Here is a 23,400-nt window from a genome sequence, read left to right as displayed (position 1 = left end):
ACAATGACCCCAATTTTGCTAAATGATTGCCTCAAAGAGCACTGTTCCCTGGTCCAGGGTACTATCTCAGGAAATACACTCCTACTTCTGGCTCTTCCCAGGAGGGGTTCTCCCAGCTCCTCATGTGTTTCCATCTGAGCTATCCTGGGAATGCAAGCAGGGGTTTGGCTCTTTTGACCTGCAGGAATGCCTAAGTAATTGTTGATGACTGAATGAACTTTCTGTATCTATAGGAGGCTATAGTAACGTCAGTGGAGCTTGGTGAAGACTGGGAGCGTGCAGAAGTTCTGCATAAGAAGTTTGAAGAGTTCCAAGTGGACCTGGCAGCTCGAGAGGGGAGAGTGGACCGAGTGAACCAATATGCCAACGAGTGTGCCCAGGTGAGGTGGGAGCAAAAGAGCCATTCCAGGGAAAGGGCTCTGATCCATAGTGAGAACTTCTGCACATTGGTAGGTGGGATATGAGCGAGATGGGACATTGTGAGAAAACACGGAGTAACATGCTCTGATTGGTTTCCTCTTGCCTCTGGATACACCCCTTGTCAGTCTGTGGAAATGGAATCTGTGTGTGTGTGTGTGTGTGTGTGTGTGTGTGTGTGTTTGTGTATAGAGGGATTAAATTCACAATAAGCAAGAAGAAAACTTTTGTACCAGGCAGTACTAATGTTTATGGGGAATTTTCCTTAATAAAGTAACAAGTATAAAGTAGCATAGAATATAAAATAATGTTGGGCTATCATAATATACTTATACAATATCATTATATATCATTATTTTGGGGGGATGAGGAAGGGAAAGGAGGTAGACTTACTTTTATTTACTTTAGAAAATACTTAAATAAGTTTGAAATCTCTGAGCAGACAAAGGCTCAGTGTTGAAATAATGACCATAGTATATGCAAGAAAACTGGGGAACCAGTTTTTTGAGATACATATATACACAGACATATGTGTATATACATATATGAAATATTCCTATCAAATAAATAAACAACAGTCGGCTACATTGTGCTTTTGAACGTATGGTTTCATTATTATTGCAGGTCTACAGTCAGAATGATCTTCCTGTGTTAATAGAACCAAGATTTCAGGGTGAATAAGTGCCGGAGTAAGAAAAAGAACCTATGTTTTCCAATTTTTTAGGCCACATTTCCTATAGTCCTTAAATTTCCTCTCGCCACCACTTTTCTTTTATTATGGAGGTATTTCATTTATCTATTATTTTCTAACAAATCACCATGAAACTTAAAACAACAAACATCTTATTTGTTCCTAATTCGGTGAGTCAGATGCTTCAGCTGCTCAGCTGGGCTGTTCTCCTGGTCGCCCCTGGTGTCTCATGCGGCTGAAGTTATTCAGTGGCTCAGCTAGAGTCAAGGATTTAAGGGGGGCTCAATCCCACATCTGGGGCCCTGGTGAGGACAATGAGGATTCTTCTGTGTAGTCTCTCACCGTTCAGTAGACCATGCTTCTTTATGTGCCAGTGTTCCATGAAGGTAAGGGCAGAAGCTGAAAGGCTTCTTGAGGCCCAGGTGCTGGAGCCCATAGAAAGTTACTTCTGCCACATGCTGTTGGTAAACAAGTCAAAGGCCTTTTCAGACCCAAGACTTGAGGAGACAGATTCCACCTTTGGAAGGGAGAAGTGGCAAAATGGCGTGGCTTTTTTTCCAATCTACTACAGAAATGATGAATCCAATGCATTTAGAATATATCTGCTTGCTTTTTTGGAGTGGGGCCTACACTGCCATAATGGAAAGGACTATGCACTCAAGAAGGAGAATGTAGAAAATACTGTCGGGGGAGGCTTGGGAAAGGAAACGGAAGTGGGAAGAACCGGGGACAGGAAGAATGAGCAGGTGGGCATATGAGAATTCTTCAAAATTGCAAAGTATCAAAACAAGCTGATGCTACTAGTTTAATCTAGTATTCACAGATCTCTTTGCCTCAGATTGTTTGCAAAAATGTCTAAAATTTTCTGTAAAATCATATGTGTAAGCATGTGTCTATAATTCTGGGAAGAGAGAAATGGCTTTCATTGGATTTTTAAAGGTGTTAGGACCATAAAAGAGTGAAGAATCACAGTACTAGAGTTTGGGAAAATAACTCATATTTCACAACGGGAATTTTTCTCTTCTTTTCTCTGGCTTCCAGGATTTCCAGTGGATTTGGCAAACATAAAAAAGGTAGAGATCTGAAAATAACACCACGGCTGGGCAGCATGTGTTAGTCGGCTAGTTCAGTGCTGTGGGCACAGGACACAATCAATGTCTGGCTGGTTGGTTTTCTAGGTGTTGGTAATGTGAACCAGGTTAGAGCTAGGGAGCAGGGTTATAGTTTCTGGCTACAATGGTCCATCTCCACTTCTGACAAAGTATGAATCAATGTAAAAGGAGACTTGTTTAAATGATTTTTCATGTAATCTCATCTTTGCATAACTCCAGTGTTGGTTTCCTTCCGCAGGAGAACCATCCTGAGCTGCCCTTGATTCAGTTTAAGCAGAATGAGGTGAATGCTGCCTGGGAGCGTCTCCACGGTCTGGCTCTCCAGAGACGAAAAACCCTGTCTGATGCTGCAGACCTCCAGCGATTCAAACGGTATGGATCTGGCCACTGCTTTGCAGAAAACTTTAAAATAGCATCATGTTTGTTATTTGTATTAGCTTCCTTTTACTCTTGTTAGCAATTAGTGGTCAATACTTCAAACCAAAGATATCATGTGCTTGCCTTTGAGACAGCAAGGGAGGGGGTAGTTAAGTCAATATTGTGAAGATTGGAGATCAAAGAAATAAAAAAATAGCATTGGTGATTTAGTGATGGAAGCTCTGCAGAGGCAAGGAAAGCAGATTGAGAATTAGGTGGTGGTGGAAGGTGGAGTTGGGAAGAAGAAAAGCATTCATAAAGAGCGTACCAAGTTATGCAAAGTATCTTTGGAAGATCAACTGTCAGGAGATCTAGGTTCTTAATATCTCAATGGAAACAACTATGAAGCAAGAACATCTTATATTACTTTTTATTCGTATGTGGGAAGGCAAGGGAATTGCTCTTGAGTGACCCAAGGTGGTCCTGGCTGTGTGCTCTGTTGCACTGCTTGCTGTGCAATGCTACCATCTTCTTTGGTTGGAACTCTTGCCAATCTCTGACAGGGATGTGACTGAAGCCATCCAATGGATCAAGGAGAAGGAACCTCTACTCAGCTCTGAGGACTATGGCCAAGACCTTGTTAGCTCTGAGGCACTGTTTCACAGTCACAAGGGACTTGAGAGAAACCTTGCAGTCATGAACGACAAGGTAAGTCACTATCAGAGGAGTGGCTGGCCCCTTGAGCTAAAAGAGGCATTTGGGGGTTATCTTGCCTAGCAGCATGCCCCCAGAGGGCCTAATAAAGTCACTCTTTTCAATGAAGGAAAAATTCAGTGACACCTGAATATACCTCCTTATTTTAATTCATAACTTTTACATGGATACTGGATACTCCTTATTTTTATTTAAATTATTTGTATTTATTTATTATTTTTTGGGGGGAAACATAAGTTTTTTTTTTATTTCAGCTTATTATGGGGGTACAAATGCTCAGGTTATATATATTGCCCATGTCCCATCCATCCCCCTGAGTCAGAGCATCAAGCGTGTCCATTCCCCAGACAGTGCACCTGACACTCACCAAGTAGTCATACCCCCATCACCTCCCCCCACCCCCCATCTGCCCGAGTCAGCACCTTCAGAAATGGCCATTCCCCAGACGGTGCACAACACACTCATCATGTAGGCATACACCCATCCCCTCCCCCCACCCCCGTCTCAGTCTGATATCCAATTGGTATCCTTCCCCGAGGTACATTTAGGTGATGATCAGGGAAACCAATTTTCTGGTGAGTACATGTGATGCTTGTTTTTCCATTCTTTGGATACTTCACTTAACATAATGGGTTCCAATTCTCTCCAGGAGAACCAAAGAGATGTTGTATCACTGTTATTTCTTATAGCTGAGTAATACTCCGTGGTATACATATACCATAGTTTACTAATCCATTCGTGGATTGATGGGCACTTGGGTTGTTTCCACATCTTTGCGATTGTGAATTGTGCTGCTATAAACATTCAGGTGTAGATGTCTTTTTTATAGAATCACTTTTGTTCTTCTGGGTAGATGACCAATAATGGGATTGCTGGATCGAATGGTAGGTCTACTTGAATCTGTATAAGGTATCTCCATATTGTTTTCCATAGGGGTTGTACTAGTTTACAGTCCCACCGTCAGTGTATAAGTGTTCCTGTCTCTCCGCATCCACGCCAACATGTGTTGTTTTGGGATTTTTTGATAAAGGCCATGCTTACTGGGGTTAAGTGGTATCTCATAGTGGTTTTGATTTGCATTTCCCTGATGATTAGAGATGTTGAACATTTTTTCATATGTTTGTTAGCCATTTTTATATCTTCTTTTGAAAAATTTCTATTCATGTCCTTTGCCCACTTTTTGATAGGGTTGTTCGATTTTTTCTTACTGATTTTCCTCAGTTCTAAATATATTCTTGTTATCAGTCCTTTATCTGATGTGTAGTATGCGAAAATTTTTTCTCATTCTGTAGGTTGTCTGTTTACTCTCATGACTGTTTCTTTGGCTGTGCAAAAGCTTTTTAATTTGATCAGGTCCCGTTTACTTATCTTTGTTGTTGCTGTGATTGCCTTAGGGGTCTTCTTCATAAATTCTTTGCCTAGGCCAATGTCTGTAAGAGTCTTTCCTACATTTTCTTCTAGAATTCTAATAGTTTCCCACCTAAGGTTTAAGTCTGTTATCCACTGTGATTTGATTTTTGTGAGAGGTGAAAGCTGTGGGTCCTATTTTAGTCTTCTACATGTGGCTATCCAGTTTTCCCTGCACCATTTATTAAATAAGGAATCTTTTCCCCAGAGTATGTCTTTGTCTGCTTTGTCAAAGATTAGATGGGTATATGAGGATGGTTTTATATTTGGATTTTCTGTTCTGTTCCACTGGTCTGTGTCCCTGAACTTGTGCCAATACCAGGCAGTTTTAATAATCACAGCTTTGTAGTATAGTTTGAAGTCTGGCAAATTAATACCTCTCATTTTGTTTTTGTTGCTTAAAATTGCTTTTGCTAAATGGGATCTTCTCTGGTTCCATACAAAGCATAAAATTATTCTTTCTATATCTGTCAAAAATGATGTTGGTAATTTAATACGGATTGCATTGAATCTGTAGATAACTTTGGGCAGTATAGACATTTTAACAATGTTGATTCTTCGGATCCACGAGCATGGTATGGTTTTCCACCTATTTACATGTTGTGCGATTTCCTTCCTCAGTGTTTCGTAGTTCTCCCTATAGAGGTCCTTTACCATATTCCTAGGTATTTTATTTTCTTTGTTGGTATTTTGAAGGGTATTGAGTCCTTAATTTGGTTCTCCGTTTGACTGTTATTGGCATATGTGAATGCCTCTGATTTGTGTATATTGATTTTGTATCCCGAGATGTTACTGAATTCATTGATCAATTCCAGGACTCTCTTGGTTGAATCCTTGGGGTTTTCTAGATATAACATCATATCATCAGCAAAGAATGAGAGTTTGATCTCTTCTTTCCCTATTTGGACTCCCTTGATTCTGCTCTCTTGTCTAATAGCTCTCGCAAGGACTTCCAATACTATGTTGAAAAGTAAGGGGGACAGTGGGCAGCCTTGTCTGGTTCCAGTTCAAAGTGGGAATGCTTTCAATTTTTCCCCATTCAGTATGATGTTGGCTGTGGGTTTGTCATATATGGCTTGTATCATTTTTAGATAGGCCCCATCTATGCCTATTTTGTTAAGCGTTCTTATCATAAAAGGGTGTTGAATTTTGTCAAATGCTTTTTCTGCATCTATTGAGAGGATCATATGATCTTTATTTTTGCTTCTATTTATGTGGTGAATTACATTTATAGATTTGCATATGTTAAACCATCCCTGCATCTCTGAGATGAAGCCCACTTTGTCATGATGGATTATTTTTTTGATAAGCACTTGTATTCGATTTGCTAGAATTTTATTGAGAATTTTTGCATCCATATTCATAAGAGATATTGGTCTGTAGTTTTCTTTTTTTGTTGCATCCTTTCCTGGTTTTGGTATTAAAATTATGTTGGCTTGGTAAAAAGTGTTGGGGAGAATTCCATCCTTCTCGACATTGGAGAATAGTTTATGTAGGATGGGCAGTTCTTCTTTGTAGGTATGGTAAAATTCAGGTATGAACCCATCTGGTCCAGGGATTTTCTTTTTGGGAAGGTTTTTTATTGCTGTTTCAATTTCAGATCTAGATATTGGTCTATTCAGGAATTTTATTTCTTCCTGGCTGAGCCTGGGAAGGCTGTGTGTTTCTAAAAATTTGTCCATTTCCTCCTCATTTTCAAATTTGTGTGCATAAAGATTTTTGTAAAATTCATAGATGTCATGTATCTCTGTGGCATCGGTCGTGATTTCTCCTTTCATGTTCCTGATGCAGGTTATTACAGTTTTTTGTTTTCTGCTCTTGGTTAGCCTAGCCAGAGGTGTGTGAATCTTGTTTATGTTTTCAAAGAACCAACTTTTTGATTTATTAATCTCCCTTATGGTTTGTTTGTTGTCCTTTTCATTCAGTTCTGATTTGATCTTAATAATTTGTCTCCTTCTGCTGGGTTTGGGGTCGGTCTGTTCTTCCTTCTCCAGCTCTTTGAGTCTATTTATTAGATTGTCTGTTTGTAAGTTTTCTGTCTTTTTGATATAGGCATTTATGGAAATAAATTTTACTCTCAGGACTGCTTTAGTTGTGTCTCACAGATTTTGGTAAGTTGTGTCTCCATTGTCGTTTAATTCAAAGAATCTTTTGATTTCCGTCTTGATTTCTTCATTTATAAAATAATCATTCAGGAGAAGGTTGTTTAGCTTCCATGACTTTGAGTAAGAATGAGAATATCTGTTAGTGTTCATTATTACTTTTATTCCACTGTGATCTGAGAAGATGCATGGTATAATCTCTATTTTTTAAAATTGTGTAAGATATGCTTTATGTCCTAGGATATGGTCAATCTTGGAGAATGTCCCATGAGCTGATGAGAAGAAAATATATTCAGTGGATTTTGGGTAGAATGTACTGTAGATGTCAGTCAGGCCCATTTGTTCTAGCATTCTATTTAAGTCCATTATTTCTTTGTTTATTTTTTGTTTGGAGGCTCTGTCCTGTACTGTCCATGGCATGTTAAAGTCTCTGACTATTAAAGTTCTGTTATCTATCATTTTGTTCAAATCAAGTAGGGTTTGCTTCAAGAATTTGGGTGCACGTAAGTTGGGTGCATATATATTAAGTATAGTTATATCTTCTTGTTGAATTGTACCCTTCACCAATATATAGTAACCATCTTTGTCTTTCATTACTTTTATTGATTTAAAAACTAAGTTATTGGAGATTAAAACCACCACGCCAGGTTTCTTTTGGCTTCCATTTGCTTGAAATATCGATTTCCACCCTTTTATTTTCAGTCTAAATGTATCCTTGCAGGTTAGATGAGTTTCCTGAAGACAGCAGATACTTGGCTTGTATTTTTTTAACCATTGGGCCAGTCTGTGTCTCTTGAGTGGGGAATTCAATTCATTCACATTTAATGAGAGAATTGATAAGTGAGACTGATTTCTGTTCCTCATGTTGGGTTGAATTTCATTATTCTGTTTTCTCACTTGAGCCATTGTGATAACTGGGTTTTTATCTTTTCTTGAGTAGTTTTATATTTGTGGGTCTTTCTTGTGCTGGTCTGTGTGTAGCTCTGTTTTGAGTACTTCTTGGAGAGCTGGTCTTGTCTTGGTGAATTCTCTGAGTTTTTGTTTATCTGAGAATGTCTTAATTTCACCTTCATATATAAAGCTGAGCTTAGCTGGGTATAAGATTCTAGGCTGGGCATTATTCTGTTTCAGAAGAGTGAGAATGGGGCCCCAGTCTCTTCTTGCTTGTAAGGTTTCAGTTGAGAAATCTGGCATAATTCGGATGGATTTTCCTTTGTATGTTACTTGTTTCTTTCTCCTTACAGCTTGAAGAGGGGTCTCTTTAGTGGAAACTTTGGTGAGTCTGATAACTGCATGATGTGGTGTCTTCCTATTTTGTATGAATCTCCCAGGGGTTCTTTGAGCTTCTTGAACCTGTATATCTAGAGTTTTGGCAAGGCCTGGGAAATTTTCCTTAATTATGTCTTCAAATAGCTTATCCAACCCTTGCTTATTGTCTTCTTCACCCTCAGAAATGCCGATAACTCTCATGTTAGGCTTCTTCACATAATCCCACATGTCTTGTAGACCCTGGTCTTTTATTTCTCTGCTCTATCTCTGTGACTGACTTATTTAATTGGAAAGTGTTATCTTCAAACTCTGAGATTCTTTCTTCTGTTTGATCTACCGTGCTCTTGAGACTTTCCACTGTGTTTTGTAGCTCCCTGAATAAATTCTTCATTTCTAGGAGTTCAGTTTGATTTTTCTTCAATATTTAGATTTCTTTAGTGAATTTTTCTTCCAAATCCTGGATCTTTTTTGTGGTATCTTTGTGTTGGTTATCCATTTTTTCTTGCAGAATATTCAGCTTATTGATGATCCATGTTTGAAATTCTTCCTGTGTCATGTTGCTATTTTGAGTCTGGTTTGTGTCAATTGGTAGAGAACTAGTAATCCTCTTTGAGGGAAAGATTTCAGCTTGATTCTTTATACTCCCAGAGTTCTTTCGCTGAGCCCTTCCCATCTGGATCAATCCTTAGTTCCCTTCTTTCAGCTTTAGGCTGGACAGAGGCATGCTGTGCACACTGATCTTGGGCTGTGCAGCAGCCCAGGTAAGCGGCCTCCTCTGTCACTAGGGGGAGCCCTTCACGTGTTGTTCAGGATTTTGCTACTTCAGCTGGGGGGCTGCTCCTGTTGGGTCCAGCTCCAGAGAATTAATTTGGCCCGAAACTGGTTTGAGAGTCCTGTCACTGGGCTATTCTAATTGCAGACGGAAAGTGACTTTTTCCTTGCCTCTTCCTCTCCCAAGGTGGTTTCTGGCTCTCTCTGCGTGAAAGACAGTGGCTAGGGGGAAGGGGGTGCCCGCGTTCACGCAGCGCCCTGGCTGCTGCAGCTCCTGGGGGTAATGTTCCACCCTGCCCCAATGTCCGCAAGGTATACGCTCCACTTCCTCACAACTGGGGAAGCACTCAGTGTTCATGCAAAGGCAGAGCTCCTAGTGGGGGTCCACAGACTAGGGGATGGAGCCACCCAGGGAGCCGCCCAGTTCCCAATCCCTCCCCAGTGGCTAGGCTGTGGACCGCGACAATGGTGGCTGCCTGCTGCCAGTCGCTGACACTGGGGGCGAATGTTCAGGATCCGGCAGGGGCTGGAGGAGCCAGGGATTGAGGGAGCCCGGCCGCCTGACTAAAGGAGACAGTTCGGCATCCCCCAGGTGTCTTTCACTGCAGCCCAGCGCAAACCCTCTCCCACCAGTTGCAGTCCGCCCACAGGGCTCTGGGGTCCAAAATGCCTCCCGCTATTGTCTTCTCTCCACAGAGCCCTGTATCTCTCATGGTGATTCTGCACCAGCCTAATTGAGTGGGTGTGGAGGTCAGTGGGGAAACAAGCTGCTTTCCTGTGGGACTGAAGCCCCCTGACTCGCTGGTGAGGCGGGTACAGCCGTCCCATGCTCCCCTCTCTATTGTCCATCCCGCACTCTCCAGATTTTCATGATCTGATTTCCCGTTCATTTCAGTCTTTTCTTGCTCTCTGTGTCCCACGCTGATTCTCCGTGGATTCACACTGCTGTTCTTGTGGAGGAGCGATCCTCTAGCGTTGTGGCAGACTGAGATCCATGCCTTCCTCCCCAGGAGCACAAATCCAGGAGGTCACCACCACTCCACCATCATTTCCCAATGATCTAAATTATTTATATTTAAATATACATACATGACTTATATTGTATGGTGTTTTTCTAACATATTTCACAATTTAAAAACAAAAAGTGCATACCTCCAAGGATGGTTTCCTAATCTCACTCAATGAAATACCTCATGGTCGGAGAGTCTTTTCTTTTATCTAATCACGCTTTTTTCTGTTGCAACTGAATCCTCTTTCTTTTTGTTCTTCACTCAGTAGATCAGAAAAGTATTTTCTTCTTTTCCTCTTATAATAAATTCTGAGACTTGCTAAACCCACCCTTAAATTCCCTTTTAAAAGCTGGGAAATCCTAGTTTCTATATCTAGAAGAGTGGGCACAGGCACACTAGAACTTGGAACAAGCCTACTTTCTTGAACGATTCCTGCCCTTTACTTCTTCCCCTTCACAACTTTAGCTATGACATAGACACATTACTACTGAGTATGCATGGGACAGTCAGCCCACAGAAAGACCCACACTCACTGTGCTTTACTTATAGCCCTGTCCCTGTGAACGGTTTCTACAAACTCTCACCTTTTTACTTCTTTTATTCTTCCTTGTGTTTGTTTTTGTTTTCGTTTTTTTTATCCTAATGGTGAACAATAAAATCCCATGATTTGATGAATAATAGTAATGAAATTCCACACCCTAGACAAGATCTGATTATAGTGGAGTATGACGAAAGGGGTAATAACATGTGCAAAGTACCCATATCCAAGTTTTGCCCTCGTAACCCAGCTACTCAGGAATTGTGCTTAAAATGGTCTGGCATTACTGGAATTTTCTTGGCCTCCTTGGTGGAAATGTCTTTCTAACTCCCATAATAATAATTAGGGAAATGGTATAGTGGTGGTGAAGGAGAAACTGAGGTGAAAACCTTGCTCTGAGACTTAATAGTTGAATAACTTTGAACCAATACTTTACCTTTTAGTTTTCACATAAAAGGGGAATAAGAATAATTTCTACCTCATAATATTATTAAAGGAAAAATATAAAATGAGAAAATGCATGTAAAGTGATTAGCACAATGAGATAAAAAGTACTCAGTAAATTGTAATTATTAATATAGTGTGTTAGTGTCATAATATATCAGTATAAATATATTTATAAATTATCATTACTCATAGGATTGTTTTGGTATACTTCTTTCACAAATCTTTGCCAAGAGGAGTCAGAATCCTCAGATTCCCTACTAGGTTTCTTTTTCATCCCAAAGGTGAAGGAGTTATGTGCCAAAGCAGACAAGCTTATGCTTTCCCATCCTTCAGATGCACCTCAGATCCAGCAGATGAAAGAAGATTTGGTCTCCAACTGGGAGCACATTCGCGCCTTGGCTACCAGGAGATATGCAAAACTGCAGGCTTCTTATTGGTGGGAAATTCCTCCTCTCTGTGGCTCTGCCTATCTCTATAGGACACAGATACAATATCAAAAGCAGAACTAAGTGTGAAAGGAGTGAAATAGCAAGGGAATCAGCTCCACTGCCTGCTCAGTAGGGGCAAAAGATTCAATTTACCAAAGGAAATTTTTTGTGGACTGGTATAATATAGTAGTCCCTACTTATCCATGGTTTCAATTACCCAAGGTCAACTGCAGTCTGAAAATACCAAATACAAAATTGCAGAAATAAACAATTCGTAAGTTTTAAATTGTGCACCATTTTAAGTAGTATGGTGAAATCACTTGCTGTTCCGCTGCCTCCACCTGGGACGTGAGTCATTCCCTTGTCCAGCCCATTAGTCAGTCACTTAGTAGCTATCTAAGTTATCAGATCAACTGTTGTAATATTACAGTGCTTCTGTTCAAGTAATCCTTACCTTACTTAATAGTTCTATTTTATTATTGGTTATTGTTGTTAATCTCTTAGTGTGTCTAATTTATATGTCAAACTTTATCATGGATATGTAATTATAGTATATAAAACATAGGGTTCAGTACTATCCTGAATGTCAGGCTTGCACTTGGGAGAGGGTTGGAACTTTTCCCTGTGGATAAGGGGGTACTGCTGTACTAAGCATCACACCTCCGCTCACCTCCATCCTGCTGTCTTCCCATCGTTTGTATAGTCGTGGGATGCTATGGAGAGACTCATAACTCTGGAAAAGCAGCTGAAGAAACATTTCAAAATCCTGCTTCTAGCTAAGGAGCTGAAATAAATTTTCAAGCTGAAGAGCATGAAATAACTCCAGTATTATTTCCTGAAGGTGGATTAAAAGCTTACAAAACACCCTGATAACAGGCATCATTTCAGGAGTTAATTCTTATGCTTAGTCTTCAATAACCAGAAGATAGTATTTATCTTATTGTTATGATTTCAAACGAAATGATGAACATTTAATCTTTTGGAATAGGTAACTATTTTTGCAGTTTTTATTTTTTATTAATAGAGTTAAAGGAGAGCTAAGATATATGAGGAATCTTAACCCTAATTTTAGTCCCCTCTTACCATAGGGTGCTTCCTGTTATTTATATGGCATGCATTCATTTATTGCTGCATTATGAGTACTTTATTCCATTTCAAATACTTATGGGGTAGGTGTGACCTTGTAGTGATGGAGAAGTAATGCCCACATGTCACATCACACAATGACACACCTACCCTAGGAATATACAACCTGGGGTGAAGGCATGACAACCTGCACCACTAGAAGAACTAGTCCTACAGTCCCCAACCCCTGGGCTGCCCACCAGTATAAGTCCATGGCCTATTAAGAACTGTGCTGCACAGCAGGCGAGCAGTGGGAGAGAAAAGCGTCATCTGTATTTACAGCTGTTCCCCATCGATCATATCACGCCTGAGCTCCGCCTCCTGTCAGCTCAGCAGTGGCCTTAGATTCTCATAGGAGCGTGATCCCTACTGCAAACTGCGCATGCCAGGGATCTAGATTGTGCTCTCCATATAAGAATCTAATGCCTGATGATCTGAGGTGGAGCTGAGGCAGTGATGCTAGTCCTGGGGAGCGCTGCAAATACAGATTATCATTAACAGAGAGGTTTGACTGCACAGAGACCATAATAAATCAACTGCTTGCAGACTCATATCAAAACCCTATCAGTGGGTGGCAAGTGACAATGTAATAATAATAGAAATAAACTGCACAATAAATGTATTACACTTGAATCATCCTGAACCCATCATCCCCCACTGGTCCATGGAAAAATTGTTTTCCATGAAACCAATCTCTGGTGCCAAAATGGTCAGGGGCAGCTTAACTAGACTGTAAGTAACAGGAAGTACATCAGGGAAGGAGAGGGCTAGGATTAGAGTGAGGAGGACCTCACACATCTTAGCTCAACCCAACCCTAACTCTTTGTTCAGAGTTCTTTCACATCAGGTTTCTCCCTCCTGTCCTTTACCTCACCTTTCCCACAGGTACCAGCGGTTCTTGTCTGACTACGATGAGCTTTCAGGCTGGATGAAGGAGAAGACCGCTCTGATCAATGCTGATGAGCTGCCAACTGATGTGGCCGGTGGGGAAGTCCTGCTAGACAGGCATCAGCAGCATAAGGTAGAATGCAAAGGCCTCCCCAGCAGGAGGAGGGGGCAGGTGATTTGGTTCAATACCAGGAATGGCAGGAGGCTTCTTGCTGCATTTTGAGACTTTGTGTCTTGTGGCCACAGCACGAGATTGACTCCTATGATGACCGATTTCAATCTGCTGATGAGACTGGTCAGTCCCTCCTGGATGCCAATCATGAAGCTTCTGAGGAAGTTCGGGAGAAGGTAATCTAGTTTAACAGAGTTTGTGAAATTTTGATGGCATATTTAGCCCTTATTTAATCTCATAATAATATGATAATCTCTGAGTGGGAGGAGGATAGAAGTCATCTAAACATGTTAATAATATGGACCCAGATTTATGGTGCTCCCTTTGACATATAGTCATCCATCATTATCCACGGGGGATTGGTTCAAAGATCTCCCTGGGATGCCAAAATCCATGGATGGTTAAGTCCCTGATATAAAATAGTGTAATATTTGCATATAACCTCTGTACATCCTCCCATGTGCTTTAAGTCATCTCTGGATTTGTAATACCCAATACAACGTAAATGCTGTGTAAATAATTGTTATACTGCATTGTTTAGGGAATAATTACAAGAAAAGAAAAGTCTGAACATGTTTATACAAATGCATTTTTTTCCCATATATTTTGTATCCATAGTCGGTTGAATCCACAGATGTGAAACCCACAGATGTGGAGGGCTAACTACGCTGTTTTAGTCAAATTGAATCACTTGAAATTCTCACAACACAGTGTCTGCTTCCTCACATCTGAGCTTTTATGTTACCAAGCCTCTGACTTCTACCTAATATGAAACAGCCATACCATTTTGCCTTTGGATATATGCTCTGTTTTGTCACCTTTCCATGATCATCTCTAGACTATAAATTCCATAAGGACTGCACCTATTTCATCTGTGGATTCCCTAGTACTTAGCACAGTGCCAGGAACATGGCTGGCACCTATACCTTTTCTTCTCTCCTCTGTACAACATCAAATTAAGCTGTTTTTCTACATCTGTGTTTTTCAAATTTACATTAAGTAACAGGAAAACTTTAAGCACTCACAACTCCACTGGATGAAGACAACAGGTTTGCCATCATTCTAACCTCCGGGATCACAGGGCCTCTCTCCAGCCCCCTGATTCAGAGAGATTTTACTCCAGTCACAAAGTATAGGAACTCCTTGGGATGATAATAACAATAAGATGTGCAGGCCTCTTTGTTTCTCAATAGATGCCAGGCACAGCCTCCAGCACTATGCAACGTGTGAGGTTGAGATAGGTAGGTTTTGAATTCTCCCAGAACTCTGTGGGGATATTATAATATAGATTTTTATTAGTAATAAGTTTCTGCCAGAGGAATAGCAGAACCCTAAGTCCTTGAAAACTTACCTGTTATCCTGTGATTCTCAGATTTTGTGCTGCTCCTTTGGTGGAGTTAACACAGAAGCAGCTATAGTAAGTTGCAATTTCTTGGGTAGATGCTTGACCAGAAACAAAGGATTTTTTATGGATTTGAGAATGTCTCTTTTCTCTTTCCTTTGTGGTTCTAATTTTTCTTTCAGAATAAAATGCAAACTTCCTGGTCTGACATTTTAAGTGCTCTACGAATTTCATCAAATGCCCACCCTTTTTTAGATGCTGCATTTTTCTCTAGAGCTCATGGTACAATCTAACAATTACTTGGAGTTCGTATAATAACATTTTCTCATGGCTTCATGTCCTCCTACAATCCTGCTACCTGCTCCCAGCCCTTGGTACCTGCTTTCTGGTACAATAGTTCCTATGTTTTTTCATACTTCTACTCCCTGGTTCTTCCTACCAGAATTAGTCTTTTCTTGGTTCTTGATACATATTAAGTGTATTGTACTTCTCTCATGGCATTTTTTCCTAGGTAAAATCATTTATTTGCTTAGATGTTGAAACCTTAAGAGAAAAGCCTATTTCATATTCATTTTTGTATCCTTGAAATGGATTTGCATTTATTAGATGCTCAATAAATGTAGAATAACATAAATGATCTTCCTAATATACTGTCTTTTCCCTTCCAAAGATGGCAATACTTGCCAACAACTGGGCTGCCCTGCTGGAACTATGGGACAAGCGTCAGCATCAGTATGAGCAGTGCTTGAACTTGCACCTTTTCTACAGAGACAGCGAGCAAGTGGACAGTTGGATGAGTAGACAAGAGGTAGTGGGAGGGGTCCAACCAACCTCTAGAAATCAATTCTTCCACCCCGCACTTACCAGCATGACTACTATGAGCTCCCTCATAACCACTTCTGTGGGCCAAAACTTGTCATGGGAACTAGAGAATTATCCAAAGAAGAAAAGATAGGCCCTTTCTATAAGGCTACTACTATAATTCCCTCATGAACAAATGCATATAAAAATACTTAAATACATAGCAGAGAGGCTTTAAGCATAACTGAGCATAAGGCAAAAAGAACATCAACTTTATAAGGGCTCAAGAAGACAAAAATGTGACTTGATTGGGGAATTCCCTGTGGATAGACCCAGAAATATAGGTAAGAAAATGGCATAAGAACATTGGGAAGGAGGCTTGAAGCTCCTACTGTTTGAGGTCAGTCTCTATCTACTGCCCTAATTTGTGGTAATTCCTGGCTTGTTCTCCAACCATCTCCTCTCCTTCCTTACTTAGTCCTTGTGTCAGAGGTATTCCAAGAGGAATGCTTCTCACTAGTGAGGCATTGCTGGGGTGTGTGTGCCTTTCTGTCTTCTATAGGCCTTCCTGGAAAACGAGGATCTGGGAAACTCGCTCGGCAGCGTAGAAGCCCTTCTTCAGAAGCATGATGACTTTGAGGAAGCCTTTACTGCCCAAGAAGAGAAGATTACAGTAAGAAATGGGCTGTAATTTGGGCATTGTCTTCCTGTTTGTATACATCATCTCAGACAATACCTGTTCCTAGACAGAATCACTCCTTTGTACAGAAAAAAAAAGGAAGGGGGAAGAAAAGGAATCATTCCTATGACTACCAGAAATAGCATGAGGATTATTCTTAATCAAGTTAAATCCTTGTTTTATTGTTAGTAGTATTTATTTATGTGTTTTTAAACTCTTTGATTTAATTTTGTAAACATACAAAATGTTGATATAGCATTAAAGCCAAACTTCATACTTATTTTTAAAAGAAAAAAAAGTTAAAATACCCAAAAAAAGAATTACACCCATTTTTATCAACATGCTTCTTGGTCTACAAAGCATATTTGGAAAGATTTTCAAAATGGCACATCATTTTATTTCTTTCTGATGAAGTGCATGATTGTTGTTTTATTGTTTTTTTCCTCTCTAGTAATATCTTAATATAGTTTTCTCTTCTCTAGTAATATGTAGATATCTAAGTAATGTCTACTCTTTTCCTTCATAGCATATTTTTCCTTAATAATATATCTTCATCTTTGTGTTTCTCATCTAAGCTACTATAGAGTTTTCCTGTGAATCTTAATTACAGTGTCCAGAAGACTTGTCAATATATAGACAGGATTCAAAGGAGTGTGAGGAAGACATCATGGGTCCAATATATTATATATCTTTGGCTGTCTCCTAGGATGGTGCTGTCTTCAACTCCCCCTTCCCACATGTACAAACATACTACCATCACTCGCAGCAACAACAATCAAATTCCAAGTCTTCTTTGTTAATCTCCAATCAATTTGGAGCTTAATGTGGTCCATTATTAATCTATATGCATGTTCTTTCTGTTGATTCTCATTGGAGAAAGGCTAACACTGTAAAATAATTTATTCTGTGTAAAGTGCTATCATTTATTTTAGGTGATTTTCCCATTTTCCTAAAGCTCTAGCAATTTGAGAGATTATGGATAAATGCAGATAAAAATTTGCCTCTGCAATTTCTGACTCCTCTCCCCATGTAGCTGGAGGTATAAATGTAGATGTAGATACAGATATGTATCCTAGAAGAATAGATGGATAGACAGACTTGTACCACTGGACATGACTGTATCATTAATAATGTTTCCTCTTGATATTTAAGCACATGTCAAATATTTACCTTGTAGTGACATATGAATTCATTTACTGTAGCCTGGATATATATTGTGACACAGAAAAAGTAATTGACATGCCTAAGGTATATATTTTGAAATATAATTTATAACAGAAATCTCAATGAGGACCTAGATCTTCTGACCTTCCAATTTGTTCTCTTCCAATGTTGTTATGTTTCATCTTTAAACAGTTATTCAAACTGAGTGATCACAGAGGGAAAACCACTCTATTTTTTTTTTTCAGACATTAGACAAGACTGCAACCAAATTGATTGACAATGACCATTATGATTCAAAAAACATTGCTTCTATCCGTGATGGGGTATGTCCAAGGGCCCAGAGCTTCTGCCTTTCTGTGCACTGGGGTCAGGGAAACTCTTAGGGGTATGATGACCAGGGTGGAAGTTGAATCTCATGTACCCATGTTTGGTTTTGCTGACAGTGAGTTTGCTCATGGTTTTTGCAGCTGTTGGCCCGGCGGGATGCCCTACGGGAAAGGGCTGCCACTCGACGGAAATTGCTGGAGGATTCATTGCTTTTGCAACAACTGTATCAGGATTCAGATGACCTAAAGAACTGGATCAACAAAAAGAAAAAGTTGGCAGATGATGAAGATTACAAGGTAGGTAGGGGTTTCAGGCCCTGGATATACTTATGAAGAGTTAGTTTCATGGAATTACGATCTTGGAGCCGAATGGATTTCAGTGTTCAGCTGGTGATCCACACTTTATAGATGAGGAAATAGAGGCTCAGAAAAGGGCAACGACTCCCCCAAGACTATATATCCAGTTACAAATCAAGAATCTATATTCTGGTTTTCCTACACCCTGCTGTTCCTCACCCCTTTCCTCTAGCACAGCTTCCAGTGTTTCTTAACAGAATGGAGGAAGGGTAGGGATGATCTTTATTAGCTGCTCTGCCCCTTTACTGGCTCTTCTGCTCCCCCGAACTCCTATAGCAGGAAAATATTGTGTCTAATCCCAGAAATAGGTTCAAAGTTTTTGAAAGCAACTGGAAACTCAAAAATATCCTAAAAGTTTGACATAATACAGACATATAATGTTGTGGCTGGAAGGGAGCAATCCCTTATTTTATAGATGAGGGAACTAGGCTCTGAGCTGATAAGTAAATTGCCCAAAGCTATCAATTTATTTAGAAGGTAGTTTAACATAAAGGTTAGAAGCACAAACTCTGGAGAAGGTGCACCTGGGCTTAATTTCTTACTTTAGTTTGTGTGACTATGGAAATTCCTGAATTATCTCTAAGCCATAGATTTCTCTTTCTTGGAGTTGTACTAAACACATATTTTGTACTCAAAAATGTTACATAATGTAAACTATTATGCACACACATGTATACTCACAAACCTTAACATTTACCATCAGGGCTAGAATTACTCTCTTGATTTCTAGGCCAGTGTCTCCTGAAAGTGTTTACTTTTCCAGATATCATTTGGTCTTAAGTGTGTACTCACTATCCTTTTGTTCTTATATCTTGATAGATCTATGAACACTTATCTGTACCTTTCATTCTGTGAAACTAGATCGTAAGTGTTTGCATTCTCTAGAGGAATTATGGCACCAGTGTATGTTGAATAAACAGATCTCTCTATGGGGCTAATAAGTGGATGATCCATGTACTAGGAACAGAATGGAAAATAATCCTCACCTTTCATGACAGCTCCAACTGAGTGTTAATGCTTGCATGGGATGTCATATTCAAAATGATCTTCAGGCAGTATCTGGGCTCAATGGAAATAAATGCTGGATTGGTTAGCCACATCTGCCACATGCAGAAGGAGAGATGGGTCACATGAGTTTTCCAAGCACTGGACTAGTGCAGTTCTCCCTTGTATCCTCTTCTTAGTACAGTGAGATTTATAGTGAGAAGTAACCCCCATCCTTAAAATTTCTGCCCCTCATTCTTCAAGTAATGTTTTCTTCCTCTTCCCCCATCTTGTCTTAGGACACACAGAACTTGAAGAGCCGGGTTCAAAAACAGCAAGTCTTTGAAGAGGAACTGGCAGCTAACGAGATCCTACTCAATAATCTAGAGAAGACTGGCCAGGAGATGATCGAGGATGGTCACTACGCCTCTGACAATGTGGCTGCTCGTCTGAGTGAAGTTGCCAGCCTCTGGAAGGAGCTGTTGGAGGCTACAGCACAGAAAGGTAAGAAGCAGAGGTCTTGGTGAAAGGCCAGTTCCTAAATTCTGAAACCTGCTACATTCATCTCTCCCACCATGAATTTATCTGGTGACCTCTATGAAAAGGGATGCTGCTCATTTGCTTCCCTATGTCTTCCTTTGATGGGAAAGAAGTTTTTAAAATCCAGCCTAAACTTATCACACTACATCTTAACAAAATTTTATGTTTTCTTCATGTATGTAGATTTTTTTTTTCTGGATGAAATTAATTTTGTTTTCTTTACTTTTCTAATATTATTTTTTTCTTTCCCTTAAAGATCTATTCATGAACTATAAATTCAGTATTGGCTGTGTACCTAAATCTAGTGCACATATTTTGGTTCCATAAACTATATAAGACATTATGGCCCAAGTGATTATATTAGACATTCAAAGATTGTTGGTGTCCCATGTGATGATCCTATAATATTTTATTCTTATAGATCTTGATCATTTGTTGCTTCTTTTAACCTATCTAAAAGTGTTCAAGCTCTGCTGTAAGCTCTGAAAAAAATTCCCACATGTCTTCTTGAATAGTCTCTATTTATATTTTATGATCCATATACTAGGAAGGGGATGAAAAATAATTCTCACCTTTCATGACAGCTCCAACTGAGTGTTAATGCTTGCATGGAGTGTCATATTCCTCCATACACCTCTTACTTTGGAAAATTGACCAATTGTCAGCAATTAACACAGATAATGTGTTTTCTCTGTCAGTGCATCCCTTGTTATGGACATCAGCCTAGAAACATGACTCTGTCCTGGTTACAAAGAGATATGTCATACTTATGTTTTTGGATGTCATTCTGATTTTTGGTTTAGGTTAACAAAAATCCAAGTTGGCTATAACAATAAGATGGCATGACTACACCCTATTGGGAGACATATTGCTTTGCAGAATGCAAATAATTGCTATCATGTCACATTTAAAGAATTTAGCTGAACAGAGTATGAGTGATAAATTTTCTGGAAAAGAAAACTCTGGGGCATGGTTTGTGACAAAGAACAGGCACTATGAGGGGGCATATCAAAGTTCAGTGAAAGACATTTATTAAAAGAAACTTCCAAATATCAGAACTGAACCAACATCACATATTATGCTTCTCTTAGAAAGCAGGGTGTTCAGTTTTGAATTTCTTTGAAAAAGAGGTCTGAATAGAGAGTAACAAATAACGTATGAAAATACCAAAGATGGTTAAATATCTGACACAGAAAAACCATACCTCACCAGGGAATATAACTTATTGTTTATTTTTACTTTTAGAATACCACTAAATTCAAAAACAATTCTATCATCAAAATTCTACAAATTTAAATGGACTTCCTCTCTTTGGAATATCAAAAGAATGAGAACGGACGCGCTTGGGACTCTGACTCAGGGGGATGGGTGGGACATGGAAAATGTATATAACCTAAACTTATGTACCCCCATGATGAGCTGAAATAAAAAAAAAAAAGTTAATAAAAAAAATATATTATATTGCTTATTGCTTTCTAAATTGAGGGAAAATGTATTATAGTGCAGACAGGAGCAGTTATGACACTTAATGTCTTATAGCAATTGTCTTCTCCCAGGGACCCAGTTGCATGAAGCTAACAAGCAGCTGCAATTTGAAAACAATGCAGAAGACCTGCAGCGCTGGCTGGAGGAGGTGGAGTGGCAGGTCACCTCAGAAGATTATGGGAAAGGCCTGGCCGATGTGCAGAACAGACTAAGGAAACACGGCCTCCTGGAGTCGGCTGTGGCTGCTCGTCAGGTTTGCTGTTAGCTCTTTGGCCAATCACGGGCAATTGGTGCATACGTTCTGAGCACACCCATGATAAGTAATTATTATTATTATTAAGAGAGCAAAGAACCAAAGGTAAAAATTTAAAATTTTTAGTTGGCCAACTACCTCATCCCAGGATCTCCTCCAATCCAGCCAGGACACCTGAGTGCCCTGTGTCTCTTGTCAGAATCCTGTGGCTGATGTAAGACTTTATTGACTCTTCTAAACCTAACACTCTTCTCTCAGTCCAAAAATCTGAGTTTTATGTATAACCTTGTCACTTATTAGTTAGGTGATTTTTGGTAGGTCATTTTACTTTTCTGTGACTCAATATCCTCATCTGCAAAATAAGGGTTTGGGATAAAATTGCCTTTTCCTGTTCTGATATTCTGTGACTCAAACTTTGAAAATATTTTGAATCTTACCATTTTTTTTCAGTTCAGAAAATCGAAACCCACTAAAGTAAAGTACCTTTCCCAATGTCACAAAGAAAATTAACAACAGGGACAGGACTATGATAAGGTCCAAGCTCCTAGTTTCAGGAATATTTTCCCCAACATCCCACCAGACTGATATTTAAAATAAATTTATCCAAGATGTTTCTAGATCATGAATACTATATTATAAGTTTTGGAAGAATTCAGTGAAAATCCACTCCCAGTGACTCAATTTCTCATCCCAGGAATGCTAGCTTGTATTTAAAAATAATTCTGCTGTTCCCTCAAAGGTTCCATTACTCTGTCTTGTTAAAATACATTTTCATGTTGTCTGCTCTTTGGTCATTCTGAGTTAAATGAGAAAGACACAATAATCTATAAAAAACAGAAAAAAAGTCATTTATATGGCTTTAGGGATAGCTCCATGGGGCTTTAAATAGAGTAAAATGCTGCAGGTAAGAAAATCATACAAAGAAGGCTTTGAAATCTAAGTGGAGGAAGAGAGTTTCAAAGGACGGAAAGATAAAATTTGTTTACTTTTTAATTTAAAAGTAAAAAATAAAAAAAGACATTTTGAAGAAGATGAACCATGTATGTAATCAATTAAGAAACAGAAGAATAGGAGTGTGTGGCTTCATTTGGGAAAGTTAGGGCAGCTGATCACCAGGAACTGGTTCTCCTAGTGGGAGCAGAGGCTAAGATACGATGCTTGCAAAGGAAATTTTAGATACGGAATGTTAAAGTTGGAAAAGATCTTCAATATCCTTTAGCCCAAAGTATTCATTAAATAGATGAGGAAACTAAGATCAGAACAGGTAAAAGAACTTTCTCAGGATCAAATGGCAATGGAATGGCAGCCAAGAAAAAAAGCCAGGTCTACTATCTCCCTCGCCTGTGGCACCTGGCACTACATTAGAAGTTTTCAGAGAGTACAGTGGATCCACAATGATAATGATAGTGACTGTGTTTGAAAATCACTCTATTATGCTTTCCAGTGTCCTCAGAAATGAGAACAGATGGCTAGTGAGAGATTTTAATTTTAATTGTTTACAGATTCTTTAATTTTTTTATGAAGAAGTGAGTATATGTTTTAAGAAGCTATTGATAGCCAATTTTTTTTCCAAAGTGAGAAGAGGTAGATCAAACTCTTTATAGATTGAGCACTGGATGGCAAGCTAGAATAAGTTAAACCAATGCCTAATGTCCCTATACTTCCTGAAGAACTTTTCTTATTTACCAACCCCCACTAACCCCCTCCCCCTAAAAAAACCATAAACAAGTAAAACAAGCAGATGGACAAAAATTTGGGGTGCTGTGTTTCTGCCAGGCCAGTTATAGTTGACCTCACTAATCAAAATGGAATGTATCTCTTATAACTATTTTACCACATTGGCATGCAACAAAAATTTTATTTATAGGAAGATCCAGCAGAATCTTGTTTCTGAATCCCTTCATTCTCATATATGGCCCAAGTGGGGATAACTAGGTAGTGGCCAAGGCAATGTCTTCACATCTCTCTTTCCGAGGTTCTGACACTTGTTTTTTGTAACATCACATTTCATTTCATAGATA

At 39.3% G+C, this 23,400-nt stretch overlaps 1 protein-coding gene across 1 annotated transcript in view; it reads left to right on the top strand.

The window, feature by feature from the left end:
* Positions 1-23,400, top strand: part of SPTA1 (spectrin alpha, erythrocytic 1) — a 74,576-nt gene that overhangs the window by 5,223 nt on the left and 45,953 nt on the right. Inside the window, exons 5-16 of the mRNA XM_045547035.1 lie at positions 234-380; positions 2,459-2,592; positions 3,141-3,285; positions 11,117-11,271; positions 13,274-13,409; positions 13,523-13,624; positions 15,461-15,598; positions 16,154-16,264; positions 17,680-17,757; positions 17,902-18,057; positions 19,401-19,605; positions 21,198-21,379. Of these exons, the coding sequence (XP_045402991.1) occupies positions 234-380; positions 2,459-2,592; positions 3,141-3,285; positions 11,117-11,271; positions 13,274-13,409; positions 13,523-13,624; positions 15,461-15,598; positions 16,154-16,264; positions 17,680-17,757; positions 17,902-18,057; positions 19,401-19,605; positions 21,198-21,379 (1,689 nt within the window). The remainder of the gene's footprint in view (positions 1-233; positions 381-2,458; positions 2,593-3,140; positions 3,286-11,116; positions 11,272-13,273; positions 13,410-13,522; positions 13,625-15,460; positions 15,599-16,153; positions 16,265-17,679; positions 17,758-17,901; positions 18,058-19,400; positions 19,606-21,197; positions 21,380-23,400) is intronic.

This window comes from Lemur catta, chromosome 3 (assembly GCF_020740605.2).
Source record: "Lemur catta isolate mLemCat1 chromosome 3, mLemCat1.pri, whole genome shotgun sequence".
Classification (NCBI taxonomy): domain Eukaryota; kingdom Metazoa; phylum Chordata; class Mammalia; order Primates; family Lemuridae; genus Lemur; species Lemur catta.
The sequence above is the reverse complement of the archived record's forward strand: the minus strand, read 5'-3'. Positions and strand labels throughout refer to the sequence as shown.